The 19,427-nt window shown below is 39.0% G+C and overlaps 2 protein-coding genes and 1 non-coding gene across 4 annotated transcripts; 1 reads left to right on the top strand and 2 right to left on the bottom strand.

Moving 5' to 3' along the window:
* The first annotated feature begins 16 nt into the window (after positions 1 to 16).
* Positions 17 to 2,934, top strand: LOC103718419 (exopolygalacturonase-like). Its single transcript, XM_008807233.4, has 6 exons — positions 17 to 203; positions 924 to 1,064; positions 1,322 to 1,498; positions 1,657 to 1,946; positions 2,050 to 2,278; positions 2,403 to 2,934. Exons 1-6 carry the CDS (start codon positions 51 to 53, stop codon positions 2,625 to 2,627), a joined length of 1,215 nt encoding a protein of 404 aa, XP_008805455.1. The 5' UTR covers positions 17 to 50; the 3' UTR covers positions 2,628 to 2,934.
* Positions 2,935 to 3,273: 339 nt separating this feature from the next.
* On the bottom strand, positions 3,274 to 3,345 carry TRNAQ-CUG. Its single transcript has one exon. It is a non-coding gene; the product is annotated as a tRNA-Gln (tRNA).
* A 2,136-nt stretch (positions 3,346 to 5,481) lies between these two features.
* LOC103718420 (CMP-sialic acid transporter 2) lies at positions 5,482 to 14,915 on the bottom strand. 2 transcript variants are annotated; one of them, XM_008807234.4, is made up of 15 exons: positions 14,729 to 14,879; positions 12,583 to 12,646; positions 12,403 to 12,463; positions 12,199 to 12,310; positions 11,898 to 11,977; positions 10,249 to 10,324; positions 10,060 to 10,160; positions 9,026 to 9,097; positions 8,771 to 8,819; positions 8,621 to 8,662; positions 8,348 to 8,469; positions 8,181 to 8,240; positions 8,059 to 8,107; positions 6,295 to 6,389; positions 5,482 to 6,112 (listed from the first exon to the last, which is right to left on the bottom strand). In XM_008807234.4, exons 1-15 carry the CDS (start codon positions 14,753 to 14,755, stop codon positions 6,055 to 6,057), a joined length of 1,068 nt encoding a protein of 355 aa, XP_008805456.1. In that variant the 5' UTR covers positions 14,756 to 14,879; the 3' UTR covers positions 5,482 to 6,054. The 2 variants fall into 2 exon arrangements, with proteins under 2 accessions (XP_008805456.1, XP_038983990.1); XM_039128062.1 differs by lacking the exon at positions 12,583 to 12,646 and having other exon boundaries at positions 14,729 to 14,915.
* Positions 14,916 to 19,427: the final 4,512 nt, after the last annotated feature.

Below are 19,427 nucleotides of genomic sequence, written 5' to 3'. Positions count from 1 at the left end.
TAAATAAAACGATAATTTTTTGTTTAAAAAAAGGCCAAAATAAAAAAGAGATGGAGATGGAAAAGAAGATGAAGCTCTTGTTCTTGCTTGCATTGTTATGCCATGGCTTTAGCATTACCGATGGTGGGAGGGTCGTAGGCCTAGGAACGTTTAATGTGATGAATTTTGGAGCCCGGGGTAATGGCGTGACCGATGACAGCCAGGTTCGGCACCTCCTCCTCCGCCTTCCTTTATACTTGATTTTTCTGAAGTTTTGTATTGGATTTAAAGGGCTTGATTTTTCTGAAGTTTTGTATTGGATTTTAAAGGGCTTGTTCTTCGTTACCTATGAGCTCTGCTCCTGCTGCAATTTTTATTTATTTGCTTTGCTTTCTCTAGTTAAAACCTTCTATGTTTTGAACTAGTGGGTATTTTTTTTCTCTCTTATTACTGAATATAAATACTGTTATTGTCGCCAGTAATATAATTTATCTGATAATTGGTGAGAATTTATTTTTATGTTTTTTATTCCTTCGAAATTATTTTCAAAACTCTTAAGCTTCTATTCTGCCTCGTAGGAGGTCTACTTGAGTTGAATTCAGGCCTCTTTTTTTTTTTTTTTTGGTGAAGAATTCAGGCCTTTTCTCTCAAGGCTCGTAACAAGTTTACAGTCTAAAGGTCGATCTATGAATGGGCTCTCACAGATCTGGAAGCTTAATAAATTTAAAAGTGTAACACCTAAGCAAAAAGATTAATTATTGATTCTTCCATTTTGGAGCAAGCTAATTGTCATTATGTTGTAGCTTAATGGGGGCTATGAGCTCATTCTGCCTTCACTTATTGGAGGTGGTGGAATCCTAATTAATCTTGCCTCTCTCTCTCTCTCCCTCCCTTCCTCTCTGTCTCACCACCTTTCTTATTTCTTCCTTGATTCTGCAATGCAGGCATTCCTTGCAGCATGGAAGGCTGCATGCGCTTCCACGGGTGCAGTTAATCTTGTGATTCCAAGCGGTACATACTTCCTCAACCCCATTAAATTCCGAGGACCTTGCAAAAATGTTCAGTCCTTGACGGTCCAAATGAAGGTAAGTTTATATGAAGAAATCTTTGGAATTCTACTTCAGTAAAATTTTCTTTTCTTTTCTTTTCTTTTCTTTCTTTAATTGGTTTTCCCGAAATTTCCTTTCAGTAAAACCATGCTCAATCTTTAATAATATTTTAGAGGCATGGGATGAATGATTGATCAATATAATACTCCAAAATCACATCTTCTGTTTCCTTAATGATTTTTCTTCTTGGATGCTGGTCTTGGCTTAAACCTTATACCTGAGGGTGCATGCAGGGGACTTTGAAAGCCTCGACTGACTTGAAACAATATAAAACAAGTGGTGTGTGGGTGGAATTCGGATGGGTAGATGGCTTAACTCTGACTGGAGGAGGGACCTTCAATGGTCAAGGGGAAGTCACTTGGCCACTCAACACATGCCCCAAGCAAAAAAATTGCAAAATCCCACCAACCGTAAGCAGTCATCATGCAATAATTTTTAAGTTTCTCTTGTGCCAACAGCTACATCATACTTAGAGATGGAGATGGAAACCATTTGTTTCCTTGCATTATAAATAGACGCACCTCAAAAACCATAAGCTTTCTTAAAGATATACCTCTTTTGTTTACAGTCGCTGATGTTTGTAAACACGAACAACACCATTGTGAATGGCATAAAATCCGTGAATAGCAAGTTCTTCCACATTGGCGTTTTGGGCTGCCAGAACTTCCAAGGAAGCGGTATCAAGATCACTGCGCCGGCGGAAAGTCCCAACACCGACGGCATTCACCTCGAGCGAAACTCCGGGGTGAACATTTCCAACTCGGAGATAGCCACCGGCGATGACTGCGTCTCGGTCGGACAAGGCAACTCTTATATCACGCTTAATGGCATCAAATGTGGACCGGGTCACGGCATCAGGTACCAAACCCTACTCAGTTCGATCCCTCCGTAGCCATCCTTTCTTGCATGAGCTAACTATAGTCATCGTCATCTTCGCCGCCGGCGGCGACGGTAATGATAGTGTTGGAAGCCTAGGGAAATATAAGGACGAAAAAGACGTTCAGGGGCTAATCGTTCAGGATTGCACACTTACTGAGACGGATAATGGCATACGGATCAAGACATGGGCCAACTCTCCCACGAACAGCATCTGCGCCAACATGACATTCGAGAATATCGTCATGAACAATGTAGCCAACCCCATCATCATCGACCAGTCATACTGCCCCTACGCCAGTTGCCAGTCCTCGGTGAGCGAATCAATCCTTCATTAGGACCAAAAGAACACCATTGCTGACCTTGTACATCTACATTGGTTTGCCTTCGAGTTGGCCGGGAAATCTACATTGCTAACTCTCTCGTGCATTCCTGCAGGCATCATCGAAGGTGAAAATAAGTGACATCCACTTCAAGAACATTACAGGGACATCGAAGACCCCGGTTGCAGTGACCCTGAGGTGCAGCAAAGGGATACCTTGCGAGAGGGTGAGCCTCGACGATGTCGACCTCAACTTCACCGGCGAGAACAGCACGTTCGCCACGTGTCTCAACGTCAAGGCCGAGTATACCGGGACCCAGAACCCCCCTCCATGCCAGTGACCGGCTCTTATATATATACGAAGGGCCAAGTGTAAGCCATTCTTTTGCCGCAGTGGGCAGTATAGTATTCCTTCGTGTCCCCACGGAGTCTGATGTTGGGTTTTCTGTACGTGGGTGAGCTTTTGTTTCGGTTTTATACTCTATTTATAGAAAGTTTAATACGTATATATACAGAAGATTGTCACGCTGTTCGAGTCCTGAAATGATTATTTTTGTTTATGCATGCCGGCTTGCAAGAAGCGGCGGCTTTTGGTTCGGTCGTCCTTCATGTTTTGCATGCTAATGGAAAGTTATAATTTTTTTTTTATGGATGATGGCTGAAAGATTTGGTTTTCGAGCATTAATATCGAATGACAATGGAGGTTTGATACATTGAAAATAGCAAAATGTTCTATGAAGAGATACGACGGTTCTGCTAAATTGGAATTTTGATTACGAATTCTTGCAAAGAGTTACTAATCCAAAAAGAAAATTTAAGATGTCAGTTTTGAATTGAAGAACAAATTGATTTTTGGGATTATGAATTGTTGCAAAGAATTGCTAATTTAAACGAAATTTGTTAAAAATTGGCATTTGGAACAAAGTACCAAAGTGGAACTCAGTTTTGGTAAATAGATATTAAATTTTCAACGAGAAGAAAAAATAAAGGTCCCACCGAGATTTGAACTCGGGTTACTGGATTCAGAGTCCAATGTCCTAACCACTAGACCATGGGACCGTTGTGCTAGTCTATCCTTTCTAAACTTAAATATACTTAGTTTGCACTATTCATGTTCTTTTAAAAAATATAAAGAACCACCGCACACGTATGGCAAAATTCGAAAAGCCTGAGGCAGACCGTCTCACCGATTCACAAAACGCTATATAAGTCATACTTCAGATATCCCAGAGCAGGAATGGGGGCACCCAACCTTCATGGGGCATTTCAATCTACCTAACCAATTGACTACCATAGCTGAATCAACCTCTAGCAGAACGGCATTGGCCCTCAATACATTTAAGTAGCAGTAAAATGATAAATTTCTCCAACTGTGTAAAAACAAAATGATTGAAAATTATATCCACTATTTTGATGCTTTTGATGTATTTACACAAATCATGTATGATGTATGAATTCATCAGGTTAACCAAAAAAAAAAAAAAAAATCCACTCTCAAACATCATTCAAAAATATGTGTCCACTCTCTCACACAGCAAACGCTTTAGTCATTTCAATTAAATGATGGCTCATCGCTTTTTATTCATGAACGAAAACAATTAAAAGTTACTTCCAATCTCAAACATAAGTGGAAAGGAAGAAGAAAAAATAATTTAAAACAAACAGGCCAAATACAAATATACAATCAGCCATTTCACCGGATCCCATGAGGACATCCCTCACTCATCTTCCACATAGCCGTTCAGGCTTCCCATTATTCCTCTTCATCCTTGTACATCCGTTCTCACCTCATCTCGGCCCCCATGAGTTCTTCACAACCCTTGGATGTTCCATACTCCATGGCTGCCACCCCATGATCCAGTCAACTTCCACAAGGTCCATCGAGAACCCCTGAAAGCCATAAACTCTCCTCATAAAACCCAGGAAAGGAAAGCTGCATGTAACAAAGGTGGCAAGCCTCTGCCCATTGTAGAACTGTCAGTCTCTGCCAGAAGCCTCAATCGTGAGAGAATTGTTCTTCTTGTATGAGAGATGGAGAGGAATACGGGTACCCATATATTGGTTTCGACGTCTCCTGCGTTGCTCCCAAGCAGAATATTTGAATTTGCTGGAGGAATTGGGGTCAAGAATGCGAAGGACTGAAGCTTGATCGAGTGGGGCTTTACTTTCAAGCATGCCAAGTAAAATGGCGTGCCTTGCACGGTTACTTGGTGTTGAAGACCATTACAGTATTTTCTAGCCGTCAAGATGTACGGGTCCTTGCCAGAGCCTCAAGGTTGCCATAATTTTGCCTTGAGCAGACAAACCCTGTGGTTGCTACTCAAAACAAACCCTGTGGGTTGATCAACCAAAGAAGCAGCAGCAGTACAGATATCATTAGTATAATTAGATCAATCTGTCACGCGTACACTGAAGGCAGTCTCTCTCTCTGAGAGCAAAATCTGTGCAGCCGTGGCAAGACTGCATTATACCTGTTAGGGATAACTAGCATCTAGTATTTCTGGAACCCTTTCGTAGGAGAAGAAAAGAAAAAGCTGGCCATTTAAGTACTTCTCAATCATCTTATCAGATCAATTCAGAAGACCATGTCTTTCTTGTACAGTGCAGTAGTTTCGAGATAGACATTCTTCTTGAAATATAACATCTAGATGGCCTTTTCAAGTTTACACATATAATGTTGGCATTCAGTCTCAACTTTCAATTTCCAGCTGTCACTGGTAGTTTAACAACAAAAGTGCCGCATAAATATACACTGGTCATTGGCATGGCAGTATCATCAACCAAATTGCATTTGAAACAATGCATCTGGAACCATGGCAGATAATTCGTTCTTGTAGACAAGAAAATTGATTCCAATGAGGGAAGATTTGATTCGGAAAACAAAAGAACACTGCATTAGCTTTCACGTCGTCATTTGCATAAACTCCAAATATTTTCTCTGACAAAGTCTTGTCACTTCACGCTATACTATACATGAAAAATTAAACGTTCATCAAGTCACCTAGAGTGGTACAGGAAGGCAACCATGTAAACAGTAAAATAGTATTATTTAACTCCCAAGCATATAAATATTCAGCATAAATTTGTGTTCGATTTGTGGCCCTTGAGGTATCAGACTCCATTTTGTGTTCAGATATACCTGTGTAATACAGTTCTAGAAAATGCCATAATAATGACTAAAGCATTTGCCGAGTGTTTAATCGTGGAAAAGACCCAGCACGCAGAGCAGAGCACACTTTCATTTCAGAGAATCGTAACAACTTCTATATGATAAAATCAGGTGAATACATGATACATTAGCACTCAGTCCAAAAGAATTGTGTATCATTATATTCTGAGTCCAGTAAATTTGAGTAAATGACAAAGCACTCAGCAAATCCATATTCAATACCGCTCAAGCATTTGCCTTCTTTTGTTTAATTAAATTTCCGTGACAGTGGTTCCAAAGTGCCATGAAACAGCTGAGGAATACCAAGGACCAAGAGCCTCAAAATACCAGCACTTCTGCAGCAAATACTAGCAAAACAGCAAGGGCTTAAATTCCGGCCTTCTTCCAGACTGCTCGTCCACCAATCACTTCGATGCATTAAGAACTGATACAAAGTGAGATCCAGATATGATTATGGGAGTGTGACAACACGGCCATTAGCACCAAGAAATTCTACAATGCTGTTTGGCCCTGTGAAACAAATCCCAGTTCTACCAAGATAAGGATATGCAAGATGGGGTGGAAAGAGTTCTCTTCGACCTCCATGCCATGCAAAAAACTCATTTTTGCGGTTGTGGCTTTCCAATAGAGTGTAGATATACGGAGACCGAAACAACCCTGAAAGAAAACATGCATTTAAGATCAAGAGTAGAATTTGGTTTTGGGTCCAATAACAAGGTTGGAGATAGTGTTTGAACATTGGCGACCTTGAGGTTTCCCAATTTAATATTGCTCACCAATCAAAATGAGAAACTACTGTATCCTTAATCAAACCATGGAGCTGGAGTTCAGATGCTTACGTAGATCCAAGGAAGAATGCAAGGGAAAGATGGAAGCCAAAAAGAAACACTGATACAACAGCTGTCAGAAGCATGGCAACTGAAGTTGAATAGACCTGTACATAATGCAAGCATAAACAGTCAGGCAAAATGACACAACTAAAATTCAAGTAGCGGGACATAACTGGATTCATATTCGCTTCTTTGAGGGGGCGTTTGGTATGGGGCGATCATCCTAGGATCAAGAGTGATGTGGGTGGAGGTGATGAGATCACCGCATTTGGTTGCACTACAGTGATCCTACGTGGCGGTGATCCTAAATCACCTCCACTCTTCAAATCACCGCCCAACCCGGTGATGGGATACCCGTCCTTGAGGTCAGAAATTCAAGATCACCTCAGGGCAGTGATCCTGGGTTGAAAGTTAAAGACAAAAATACCCCTCAATTTAGCAGAAAAATTGATATATCAATATACCATCAATATATTATGTCAATCTTATATATATATAATATTATGTTGATATTATATATTATATTAATGATATATATTATATTATAATATATTACTAATCATATTATTATTGAAGGATAATATATTTTATATGATTAATAAATATATGATAAGGGCTATTAAAAGTAGAATATGTGATAAAATTATGGAGCTATTATAGGAATTAGCATATTGATTTACATTTTTGATTCATGAAAATTAAAAACACATAAAAAATCCATTTAAGATATATCAGGGGTATTTGTGGTATAATGTGGTCGATGATCTTGGATCCCCGTACCATACCAAACAAGTTACTCCTGAATATCCGGAGATTTTTAATCACTGGAGCATGACCTACCAAACACATTGATCTTAGATCACTGGGAGTCAAATCACCCCAGCATTCGGATCACCGGAGATCTTAGATCACCATGGTGATCTTGTTGGGGTTACCAAACGCCCCCTGAATGACTTCTTCCACAGTTCTAAAGGAGCGAAATACTGGTCTAAGTCAGATGTGGCTTATTTTAGCTGAATTGTAGGTATATCACTTTTTGCACTTACAACATAAAATTTAATCATGTTCGCCATTGTGTTGACAAAATGGCGGACTAGCTTGCTGAGGAGATGAGATTGAGGGATATCATTTTTTTTTTGATTTTTTCCCTTCCGATCTATGTCAAAGAAGCTCATGTTTTTGCAATTATCCCATTTTCTAACTTTCACACCATGAAAACTATTATGAATTAAAAAAGAGAAGCATCCAAACTTATTTATACCTATCAGAAATCATATGGGCCACAACTCAGGTATATTCTGTAATATCTTAATGAAAATTCAAACTTTGCATCATGTGGAAGCTAATGTTTTACAATACTAGCAGAGAATTGATAGCTTAATTTTGGGAAGTGATGGTGCAGCAATCTTTGAATATGTGAGTGGTATTCCACAAACTACATACTGCATTGATTTTGCGAATATGTGAAGGATTTTATCGGCAACATAAAGCCAAATAGTCCAAATTTTGTCATTAAGCACATAGCATAGTCCATTATTAATTCTGCACATCCAAAAGCAAGCCACTGACCAGAAGGTTAGCATCTTTTTTCTATTTCTAAATGCAGTTAAGCACAAGGAAACCCATCCATCCTTTAAATCTATAAGCTTGAAAATCAACTATAAGAAGATGGCATTTACTATGTATGTGCGGTGCAAAGCTCTACAAGCCTACATAATTAACATAATAACTTTAGTTGATACAATAACAAAATGCAACTTCCACTGTTTTTACCTTCACAATGTTATCGGCATATTTCATAACCATTGATACAGCAATGCCACTGCACATAAATCAATAGAACTCAGATAAGTGCAAACATGGAAACTACATTCTCAGTTTTTTGATTAAGATACCTGAGTGCATGATTGACAATCATGCAAACTGTAATAAATGAATAGCCATGAAAGAATCCTCTGCACAGCAAGGCATAAGTCAGCTCTATCAAATTCAAGATTATTGAAACCAATTTAAAATTTAATGATGAATTATTAAAAAGGGATAAATGATTCTGAATGCTCACTTGTTCATGACTTCATCATAATCCTGAACAATAATTGCGATTAGATTAAAAATCATTCCAAATATGTACAACCAGAAGTTCTGCACATTAATATTTCTTGAAGGGCGTTTTTTAATAATAGCCTGCATGGCAGAAAATAAACATATTATATAGCACGCCAAGATTAGAAGCTATTGCTGAATAATACAAATGATGGAGACTTGCATACAGTTTTTCAACAACATGACAAAATAAGAAAAATGAAATATCCTACATCCACAATATTAAGTATACCTCTGTGTATACCCCAGCAAAGCCACTTAGAAGTGCCATGACCTGGTAAGGAAATTTTAAATATTATTACTTGTATAAAGTCCAACCAATTAGGTAAGAGAATTCCTCAAGTAGAAAAAAAAAAAGTGCTCCACATGATCTATAACTCACAATGGCCATCACCCAACCTTGAAAAGGAGTCTGAAGAACATGATCAGAACTGCATGAAAGATAATGTCTTATGGAGTTACAAAGCCAAAACTTGAAAGAATACCCACAAGGATATTATCGTCATTGATAAAGAGACTGCGTGAGAGAGAGAACCTATGCGACTGGCTACAATTATCATTAACGTGTAAGAGTAGCTGGCGGACCTATGGTTCATAACAAAGCCCAGCATATGAATAAATAATATATTATGCTTACGAAGGGTTAAGTTGAGCTGTAGTGCACCCTGCACACAAAAGAATAAAAGCTGCCCACTGGATTTCACTTAACCTGAAATAAAACAATTAATACAAGGAGCAGAATTAGCAATTTTTGAATTTAGGATATGAGCTAGCAGCAAAAGTAAAGGAAAATAATCATTTGATCCAAATCAGAAAAAAAAAATGAAAGCTCATTTTTTAACATTTCTGCAAATTCCTCAAATATGAGTGACATAATAAGAAGTTTTATCACCAAACCCTGCTAATCAAAGTCTTGTACAACAGTACAAGGTAAGTGCATGATAGAGATTTCCTTTCATCATTTCAATTCCTCCTCTTGATGTGTAGAAATTACTCAGTTATGAGAAATATCAACTTGTACTGACATATGGTACAGAAGTTGGTGTCGACATAGCAAAGGTGACACCAACTACCACATGTTGGTACGGCATGATATGGTATCGAGAGGTACACCGAGTAGCGGTTCTCTACCAATACAGTATGCCCAGTATCGACCGGTACAAATTAGTACTTCAACCCTGATGCTAAGGCTGACTTGATGTCAACCCTCCCATTAGTCATACTTGGTGCTGTTTGACACAGAAATGCTTATGGAGGGGGCTTCACTGCCCACACCATGGTAAGTAAACTGCAGATCAACCAATTGTCATCAGTGCAAACAACACCATAAACAATAAAACAAATAAACACTCCTATGCATAAAGAAAGGGTGTCACAATGCACGAGGCTCCTGCTACTGCAGGATCTGGGGAGGGTTAAATGCACGCAGCCTTACCCCTGCATGCAGAGAAGCTATTTTCGTATTTCAGATCTGTAACACCCAAGTCACGATGGAACATTCTTACCATGGTGCCAAGAGGCCCACCCTCTACAAACAGTTCAATGCATAGTATACAAAAATTAACATCATCTAAGTAGCCTAAGTTAATAGTTCTCATCAGAAGATAAGCAACTGCAGTCGCTCATCAGAAAAGTAAACAACTATATTCTGCTAGATATTAAAGTTCTTACCTCTTTTTTAGAATGATACGATATAACACACCAGTGCTGATAATGTTTAGGTTCTTCAAAATTTGGTAAGCAGGGGCATCCACATATGCAAAGATGTAATACTGGTAGAAATAAAATATCAATTGGTTATAGTATTCATTATTGCAAATCCAAATCTTTACCATCAAAAGCATCTGAATAATAGTTTACCTGTAGTAAGTTTTTAATGAGGTAAAGTATTGCAGGAATAGGATAAACACTAACTTCATCAAAAGATGTATTTAACCTGAAAATTACAAGATGATACACATAAGAGCAACAAGATTAATTAATAAATACATAATCAAACATTTAATCTAACTTCTAAACCAGTCAAACACATAGTTGGACACTTGGACAGGACTTCTTTGTAAGGTTAATATGTATAAAGGATCTAGTAACAAATATTAGCAAGAAGACCAACATATCAACTAAGGACAAACTTAGAGCCTGCTTGTAATTGTTATTGCCTTTGCATTTTTGTTTCTCTCCAAATTAGTGAAATAGCACATGGAGATTGATGCTGCAGATAGCATTTTCACAAAACTTCTGCTATTTTTGGCTTTCATTTTCCCTTTTTTCCTGAAAGCAACAAATCTCTTCTTCCAAAAACTTTAAAAGATTTAAGAGATAATTTTGCAAAAAGGGTTTCATCATACACGAGTAAGACTGGAAATGGGCCCTTTGGATCAAGCCTTAGGCCAAGCCCAAGACTGTTTGGGTTGCGCTTGGGCCTAAAAATAGGGCCCGAATAAATTTCGGGCCAGGCTTCGGCTTGAGCCCAGACCAGGCCCCACCCAAAGCCCAAGCCCAACGTCTAACCCAAAGCTCAAGCCTCAAACCCAGCCCGATCTTGGCCCAAATTCATTAACAAGATTTTGCCAAGAGTCTTTAGGATTGGGCCTGAGCATTTTGAGCCAATTAGTTCAAGAATTTTGAGTGAATCGGCCAATTTGGGTTGAGTCCAACCTTTCATCCTAGACAAGCTTTGGGCCAAGCCAAGCTCGATCTTAGTCCAGGGTTTTGAAATAAACTTCAGGCCTAAGCCCGGACAAAGCCCAAAAAGATTTTTCAGGCCGAGATCAGCTCCAGCTCATTTCTTTCTTGGGTCTTGAAAAGAAAAACAGAAAACAAAAGCAATACCAAATGGGTTGGTAGACACAAATGCATAAGCCTATATAATGAAAATTACAATTCACAAAAAAGATAGCTCTATATACCACATATTCATTAAAAAATAGATAGAATGATTCCAACTATACTAGCTCAACTGTTTTCATTTCTAAATGCTTCTCCATGTGAGATGCATTAAAATCCTACTTATGTAAGTAATTAATTGTCTATATAGACTTTAATGAGAATAACTCTATAGATGACTACAATTTAATAGGACAGATTAAGTATCTTTTATGGTAAAATTTGAATACAAATTATGTGTTTCTAATGCTGCTTTGTTAGTGAGCATGGTACATCATTAGCAATTTGTTTCTCTTATCACTTTGTTCAACTAAACAAAAAAATTAAGATGGAAAACTGATTAACATTTCTAACATATTGTAAGAATTTTAAGTTTCATATAAAACTTCTAAAAATTGAATGAGATGCTTTAGTAAGTTAAACAAGGTTTAACAATCTTAGTAAACTTCTATTGCTACCTGTTAATAGCTACAAAATGTTGAGGCACAAAGGCTAAATAGAGAGAATTACATTCATATAGGTAGTTCCTATGCAATAGTTTTTTCTTTGATTTTAAATTTTTAAAGAAAATGGACTTGTAATCAGGTAAAAGGACAACCACTTTTAGTAATGGAAGAGCTTACTTATTGTCTTCAGTGACACCTTGACTCCTCCAGATTTTAGCAAGGGCTACAAGTGACATTGCACATTTTAAAGCCTCCACCTAGTCAAAAAGAACAGAAAACAGATACAACATCACAAAGAAAACTATAAAGATTTCCAAATTCACAACTCTCTCTCTCTCTCTGGCCCCCCAACCCAGACCCATGCATGCACACACATAAAAGCAGATATAATTATCAAGCAACATTTCTTCAATTTAAAAGAACTAGTCAACCAGGACTTGCAGCTTTATTCATTTGACTGAGACTGCTATTCCCTCACCGAAAAGTTTGCTGTTGTCACACTGTATTCATACTTTCCAGCTCTTTTGGACCAAACAATCAGTATTGCCTGTGAACTTGTCAGCAATGTTAATGCAAGTGTAACAATTGATCTGCCAAAGCCATGAGTACAACAAGAAAATCATATCAGACGGTCACTTTATTTCTTTCATCATGTAATTTAAATACTCTGAAGCAGACTTACTTTAGCTTCCAACTAGACTTGGTTGAGCCACCTAAAGAGCTAGGCGCGCTATTAATAACAACTGCAGAAACAAAAATAACTACATGGTTCAAAAGATGGACATGGAGCTGGAAACCAAAACAGGCAGTTACCCATCAAGTATGGCTTCAGGAACATAGCTTAAACTTGAAAAAAACATACCACCAGAGAGAGGCTTCCTATGTAGACTCTCTATATCATTTTGAGATGTATCCTCATAGTTTTCCTATAAATTGCATACCAAAAATTTATTATATTCAGTAATAAGGAAAAATCATCAATAAAGCCCTCATAACTATAGAGCAAAAGATGAAAAATGCTTCAGTTCGATGGTAAAAGTCATGGTCTGTGGTTACTGGAGGGTAGGGTATATAATAATCATCATCATAATCTTTCTTATAAAAGAATCTTAAAAGAAACCCATAATTTGAACTACAAAGGAACATTTTAGCAGTTTTTTGACTTCATATGTACTATCATACTGGTTTTCATATTTCATTCAAGACATGTAACTCTAAAGACAAACCCAACCCCCATTCAAAGAAGAACCATTAGAGGACCTCAAAAAAGTGTCGAAAATGATAAACAAAAACTCGGCCATTCAACGGGACCCGTACAGAACCGGTACCGTACCGGTTTGGGCCACCACCGGTACCAGTATGGCGGACCTTGCTTGTTATAATGCTTGTATGTAACAGTTTATGCTTAGACTGAAAAAAAATCAATTCAACTAAGAGGGATTTAAATGAGAAATCAAAACAAAAAGTATACAAGAAAACTGCTGAAATCAAATTGATCAGTTAGTAGTTGCAAAGATACCATAGATCAACTAATATGCATTATCTACAACTCAAAGAAGAAACATCCATGTATCAAGAAAAGAACAAACAACCAATCCAACCTACTAAAAGTAATCAATCACCATGTTGCCTCAAAAAGGTTTATATTCAAAATTAAGAGGACCTATCTTCTAGCATGGTCATGAATCTATGTTCATATATTTGTGGATACATATCCACGTATATTAATTTGTGTCTACATTGTACGCATAAATATATCTATGGGTGTGCACGCGTGCACACAAATATACATCCTATGAAGTAAAACGGGTGCCTTCTTACCCTAGTTATTTCTCCATCATGCCTCCCTCAATTTCCTCCTCCACTCCAAAAAAAGGGTTTTCTTCAACCTATCTCTCCCCCCTCATCTGCCTGATTCTCCTAAATCTATCTTCTAAAAATAAAACTTCATAATTTCAATATATATCCTTTACACAAAAAACATACCTAGATTACAAGTACCACAGAAATGAGGAAAACATGCAGCAAAAATCATGAGACTTGAGTTTAACCAACAGGTAAATTAGTCGATTAAAGTATTAACAAGCAAAAAAAAAAGAAGCAAAACATGGGATTTGAATCTGAAAACATAAAGACGAGGAAGATGGGCATCAATTCTAAAGTTGGTTGAAAGAAAATCACTCCAAAAGGATAGTGAAGCTTTAACCAAGACATGTACATAACTCTAAAACTATCTCGAGAACCTAAATGCAACAAACTACACCGCGTGCATACAAGTGAAAGACTGACTCTCAACCTAAAATCTATATAGACTGCAATTTTCCAGGAAAAACTGAAAATTGTTAAAATAATTGCCTACATTCAAGTAAAATACATCATCAAATTCAATTATTACTTGGATTTCATTTGAATAAACCAAGGATTCTAATAAACCATGCAGTACGGATTATATACAGAAAAAAGGTTTCAAATAAACAACTAACACCAAACAAAACATAATGCCCAACAAATAAACCAAGGAATATACACTAAAGATATCAAATGCGTCATTCAAGGAAATTAACAGCAGTTAATTCCGAGTTCACCCCTAATTAACCAAAGAACATTCACGCAAACAGAGAATGTAGACGTGCATTCGAAGTGGAGAAGATGAAATCAAGCACAAACCCAAGACACATAAACAATCAAAAACAAGAAAATTAAAAAAAAAAATCAAAACTAAACAAAATCTAGCTCACTAACTGCCTAATCAGCGCCTCATATCAACACATCAAAGCAACCCCAGTGCTCATATCAAGAACCCCAACAAGAAACCCCAACCGAAGGAACCTAAGAAGAGTCATTTCTTTACCCAGGAAATGTCTCTAGGCCCCGACCGGATTCAAAAAAAAAAGAAAAAAGAAGGCCCTTCAAGTCACTTTCTTGAATCGCTTACAGAAAGGGGTTATCAATTAGAAACGCCAGGATATAAAGAGAAACTGAGAAGAATGGAGACAGATCTCCTTCACCTGATCTTTGATTTTGCGGTACTCCATCTCTCGTCGAGCGCGGAGAGAGAGTGAAGTGATCTGATCGCTCTCCCTTCTCTTTCTTCACTGCTCGTTGGGCTTCCCACCAGTCCCCCTCACCGACGAAACCTCGATGGCGATCGAAATCGTTATAGCTCTCGAATGGGAGCCACATCGGCTGGGAACCGCGAAACGCGAAACATCTTCGTCTGCAAACAGGGACGTCGTAGACGTGATGATGGGCCCCACAGAATTGTGTGGCCCAGCTTGCGAGCCTGTTGGATTTCAAATAACCCAAATGGGCCGGGCTTAGTTGGTGCTTAGGAAGAGATGCATATATGGGATCCGCATAGCCGCAGACATGAGACCGGCCAAGCTCTCATGAGTCATGGCCGCAGCAATTCATGTATCTCAATGAAGTCAGTTCCAACAGTGGAGTTAATGGCAGCTTCTTAAGGCTCAAGAGGGAGTTCTCTAGAGTGCTGAGAGAAATTTGTCTAAAGCGCGCTCTGAGACTTATTACTTTTTAATTTTTTTTAAATGTATTTACACTAGATTTGTGTGAGGCATCTCTTATAACAAAAAAAAAAGAAGTGGAGTTAATGGCAGCTTGGTATGGCTTGAGAAGGAGTTCTCTAGAGTGGTGAGAGGAAGCTGCCCTATAGCGCTCCGAGACATGTTACTTTCTGGGCTCGTTTGGTTCGCGGGAAAAGAAGGAGGGAAAGTGTGGTCAACGGGAAAGTAATGAGATGCCTCTTGTTTGGTTGGAGTTTTCAAAGGAGAGAGAAGGAAAAGTTGTATTCCCATGGGAATGTGATTCCCACATTTCATGGGAAAGTCTTTCCCATGAGAAACATGGGAAAGTTACTTTCCCATGAGACGGGAATCACTCCATTTTTACTTTTTCCCAAAAAGTCCCTTCAGCATTAAAGAAGCATTAAAGAGGCATTAAAAACCTAATTTTTATTAAGGGCATAATAGGAATTATATATAACTTTCCTAGGAAAGTGGATGGCCAACCAAACATAAGCATCTTGGAAATTTGTCACTTTCCCATGGTCAACCAAACATGCCAAAAGTACTTTCCTAGGCATCCTCTTCCTTGAAATTTGTTTCCCAGGAATCATATTCCTAGGAAGGAAAATGCTTCCCGCGAACCAAACGAGCCCTCTGATTTTTTTGAATGTATTTACACTGGACTTGTGCGAGTCATCCATTGTAGCAAAAAAAAAAAAAAAAAAGTGAAGTTAATGGCAGCTTGGTATGGCTTAAGATCAACAATGAGAAATTTTCAGAATGGCAGAATTGTGTTAGAGGAAGACTCTCAGACTAATAAGATAATTTCAGATATTGAATTTAACATTTTTTACTTTTCTTTGAATTGGAAAAGTTATAATAAGCACATGGTTCCATGATCAAACATCAGCAAATACTTAGAAAAACATATTGGTCGTCAAACACTGCTCTTAGCCAAGTCACCATGATTCTAGAATTACTAAAATACTTCTCCTAAATGAAAAATTTGGATTAGTTTTGACCATTCTAAGATGAAATACCATCAAGGGCTTTTTTACTTATTACGCCGCTACAAGGATGTTTTATGTTTCAGGGACATGTTCCTCAAATTTGCTTGAAAAACTTGATGTTTTTTGATGTCCTCGATTCCAACATGCAGCTAATAACGGTTCGACTCTTTTGTTCTAGTCTTATACGGAGATCTTTTAGGAAATTTACTTCTAGTTTTCCATTAGAGACATTATTAGCTTTCATCAAAATTTTATGTTTATATAACCCTATAATTTTGCCTCTTTTTTTTTGTATCTAGATCAAAATTACATTTACATTTGGAATGTGTACAACTCACCTATATAAGGTGGTCTAGGATTTCGTTTTTCCAAACTTGGGTTTTAATAATAACTTTACGGAGAAGAATTTCTTACACCTCTCTGTTGTCCTTGTGCTTCTGCTTTCTTTTCAACTTGTAGTCTTGTTTTGGGGGTGGTATCAGTTGTTATCAAAGCACAATCTCTCCATGGTATGCTTCATTGGAGCATGATAATTGGTGGTCAAAGAAGAAACCAAAACTAGGCTCTAGAACTGGCAAACTGACGAGTTGTTTGCAATCAGCCATAGCAACAAGAGCGTGAACTACAAGACATTGAGATGGATGAATTGAGAAAGCAAATTAAATTATTACTGAGTGCCTTGCATACGAGAAATTATACTCTACACACCATGCCAATCACTTGATCTTTTTTGTGACCCCATTTATCATGCGTTTGTCCTGGTGATTGGCCTTTAGAAAGGAGACAAGCTAATTGGCATGGTGGTGCACGGCGATGCTAGCCCACATTGTGTAAGGTATAATCTAAAAGGAAATTAATGACCCACTATCTATCGTTACAAGGACAAATTAGCTCGTCTTCTTTATGTAGGCTAATCATCAAGACGAGCACATCTTGAATGAGGCTCACAAAAAAGAGATGAGCTGATTGATATGGTCTACAGCAATATGGTGCATGCAGTATAGGATATAGTTTCATGGTGTACACATCATCTTTTGCTGGGTACAATCAGGAGGCTGTTTTTTTTTTTTTTTTTTTTTTTTTGCTGTTCATGACGGGAAATGAGGCAACAATAGATAGTGGGTGCTTGGTCTCTTTCTCACTTGGCAAGAAATATTTTGATAGTGTCCAGTACATATGATTGCTACGGATGCTTATCATCTTCTACTGGGCAGACCATGGCAATATGATGACGTTCATGATGGGCGGAGAAACGCTTATCTGTTAGGATTATTTTGGCCCCTACGAAGAAGCATTTTGCTTTCCCCAAGACTCAGAAAGGTATTAGTTTGGCGTCCATGAAGAATATTTTGGAGGCTATCAGGGAGATTGGAGTGATTATGTTAGTAGTAGAGTAAAATGGAGGAGCAGGCATTGTTCTGCTGGAGGAAGTCAGGCCTGTGATTCAGGAGTATCATGTCCTTCAAGATGAGTTGCCCCCAGGGTTGCCAGCCATGAGAGAAATTCAACATCACATGGACAGTTGGACCTTATTCCAGGTGCTAACTTATCCAGGTGCAAGTTTTGGCAACATGAGTGAGATATTTTAGTAAATTTTGAAAAAGGGACTTCAGAAGTTATAAGACCAGCCTGGAAATTAGTATCAACAACACCATACTCTTTAGTCTCCACGTAGAGTGTGGAATTGGAAACCCTATTTATTTACTTTAGACTTTTTATCCATTAATAAAAAATAATTGTAACATTTATCATAAAGAGAATAAGCTTCAAGAGAATAATTTTGAGTTCTTTTAGAGTGGAGCTATGCAAGCACGAGATAAATTTTTCAAAAACCAGATCTTTTTTTTAAAAGCATGGATCCTCTGTAGTGTGCGGTTTGCACCGCAGAGTGCTATGCATCTTCTGATGGCATGTAAGACACTACAATCTCTCAGCATCAGACGGATGTCACAAAACAGGGGGTTCCCATCCCCCTTCCATCCCTCCTCCTATATCCAATCAATCACTGTGACCAAGTCTTTCTCAAGAAGTTATGCGCTCAACTTCCAACCTCCGTCTCGTGTAGGAGATGCTCTTCCAAGCTGCCCTAAGCTCCGCCTCTATAACTGAGAGCCCATCGACACTCTGCCCGCCCACTACAATCATCTGTGAATCGTGACCTCTGATCACAAAACCCACACCAGCCCTGCTGCCGACAACAGAACTACTACCATCAAAGTTCACCTTTAGATAGCCGGAAGGTGGGGGCTCTGAAGAGATAAGGAAGAACCTGGGCGCTAAAGCATCCGAACGGGGGTCCCAAATGTCCTTGGCCATCCCAGGTGAACTCGTCGTCGTAGTAACCCTGATGATCACAGTCGTCTGGATACAGGCTCTCTCCAGAATACTCCATGGAGACTCCCACCTATCGTCGAAAACCCCGGCGTTCCTATCCAATCATATGTGGTATGCCACATAGGTCAATCGGATCCTCCACGCTACCGTCCTTGGGCTCCACGCTACCGTCCTTAGCTAGTGTAGTAGGTCGCCTGCAAATCAGGTAGCCTGGCACTGTAGAAGGCCCGCACAGCTCTAGATCTGTGCTGCCCGCTCGCATCGAAGCAACACATGACTGATGGATTCCTCTACATCCGAGCACTAGGCACAACTCGGAGTGATCCGAACACCTCTCCCCGCTAGCACTCTCCTCGTAGGTAGGCATCCCCAAGCCACTTTCCATAGAAACAGGGTCATATGAAGGTGGATCCGCCACCTTCAGATCTACCTACCATTCATCTGCCTAACAAACTCTCCTCCCATCACCCTTGGATATCCGTGATGCATACCCTGGATCTGCCTGTAACCATCCAAATCAGCGGCCCTCTAGCCTGGATCTTTTTGGTAGAGTCCCGCAAACATTTCCGGACTCGTGGTTGTTTTTCACCATGGGCTTCTATGATGGCAAAGGGACCGGGTCAGGCCTTCCAAATGCGCGCGACCTGCTGCTTTCAGCTACGTGCTTGCAGATACGCAATCACGCACGATCACGCCTCTGAAGGCACTTCCAGGGAGTGATAGGACGGCCCCGCGCGTACGAAAGACGAGAGAGCTGACCCGTTCCGCCAGCAAGAGAGTTTGGCCGAGCTTGGGGAAGCCGCAGAGGTTCTCGGGCGGCAAAGTTCGGTCACGGGGAG

Source organism: Phoenix dactylifera, chromosome 1, assembly GCF_009389715.1.
Source record: "Phoenix dactylifera cultivar Barhee BC4 chromosome 1, palm_55x_up_171113_PBpolish2nd_filt_p, whole genome shotgun sequence".
Taxonomy (NCBI): domain Eukaryota; kingdom Viridiplantae; phylum Streptophyta; class Magnoliopsida; order Arecales; family Arecaceae; genus Phoenix; species Phoenix dactylifera.
Note: the sequence above shows the minus strand (reverse complement) of the source record. Positions and strands in the feature narration are given on the sequence as shown.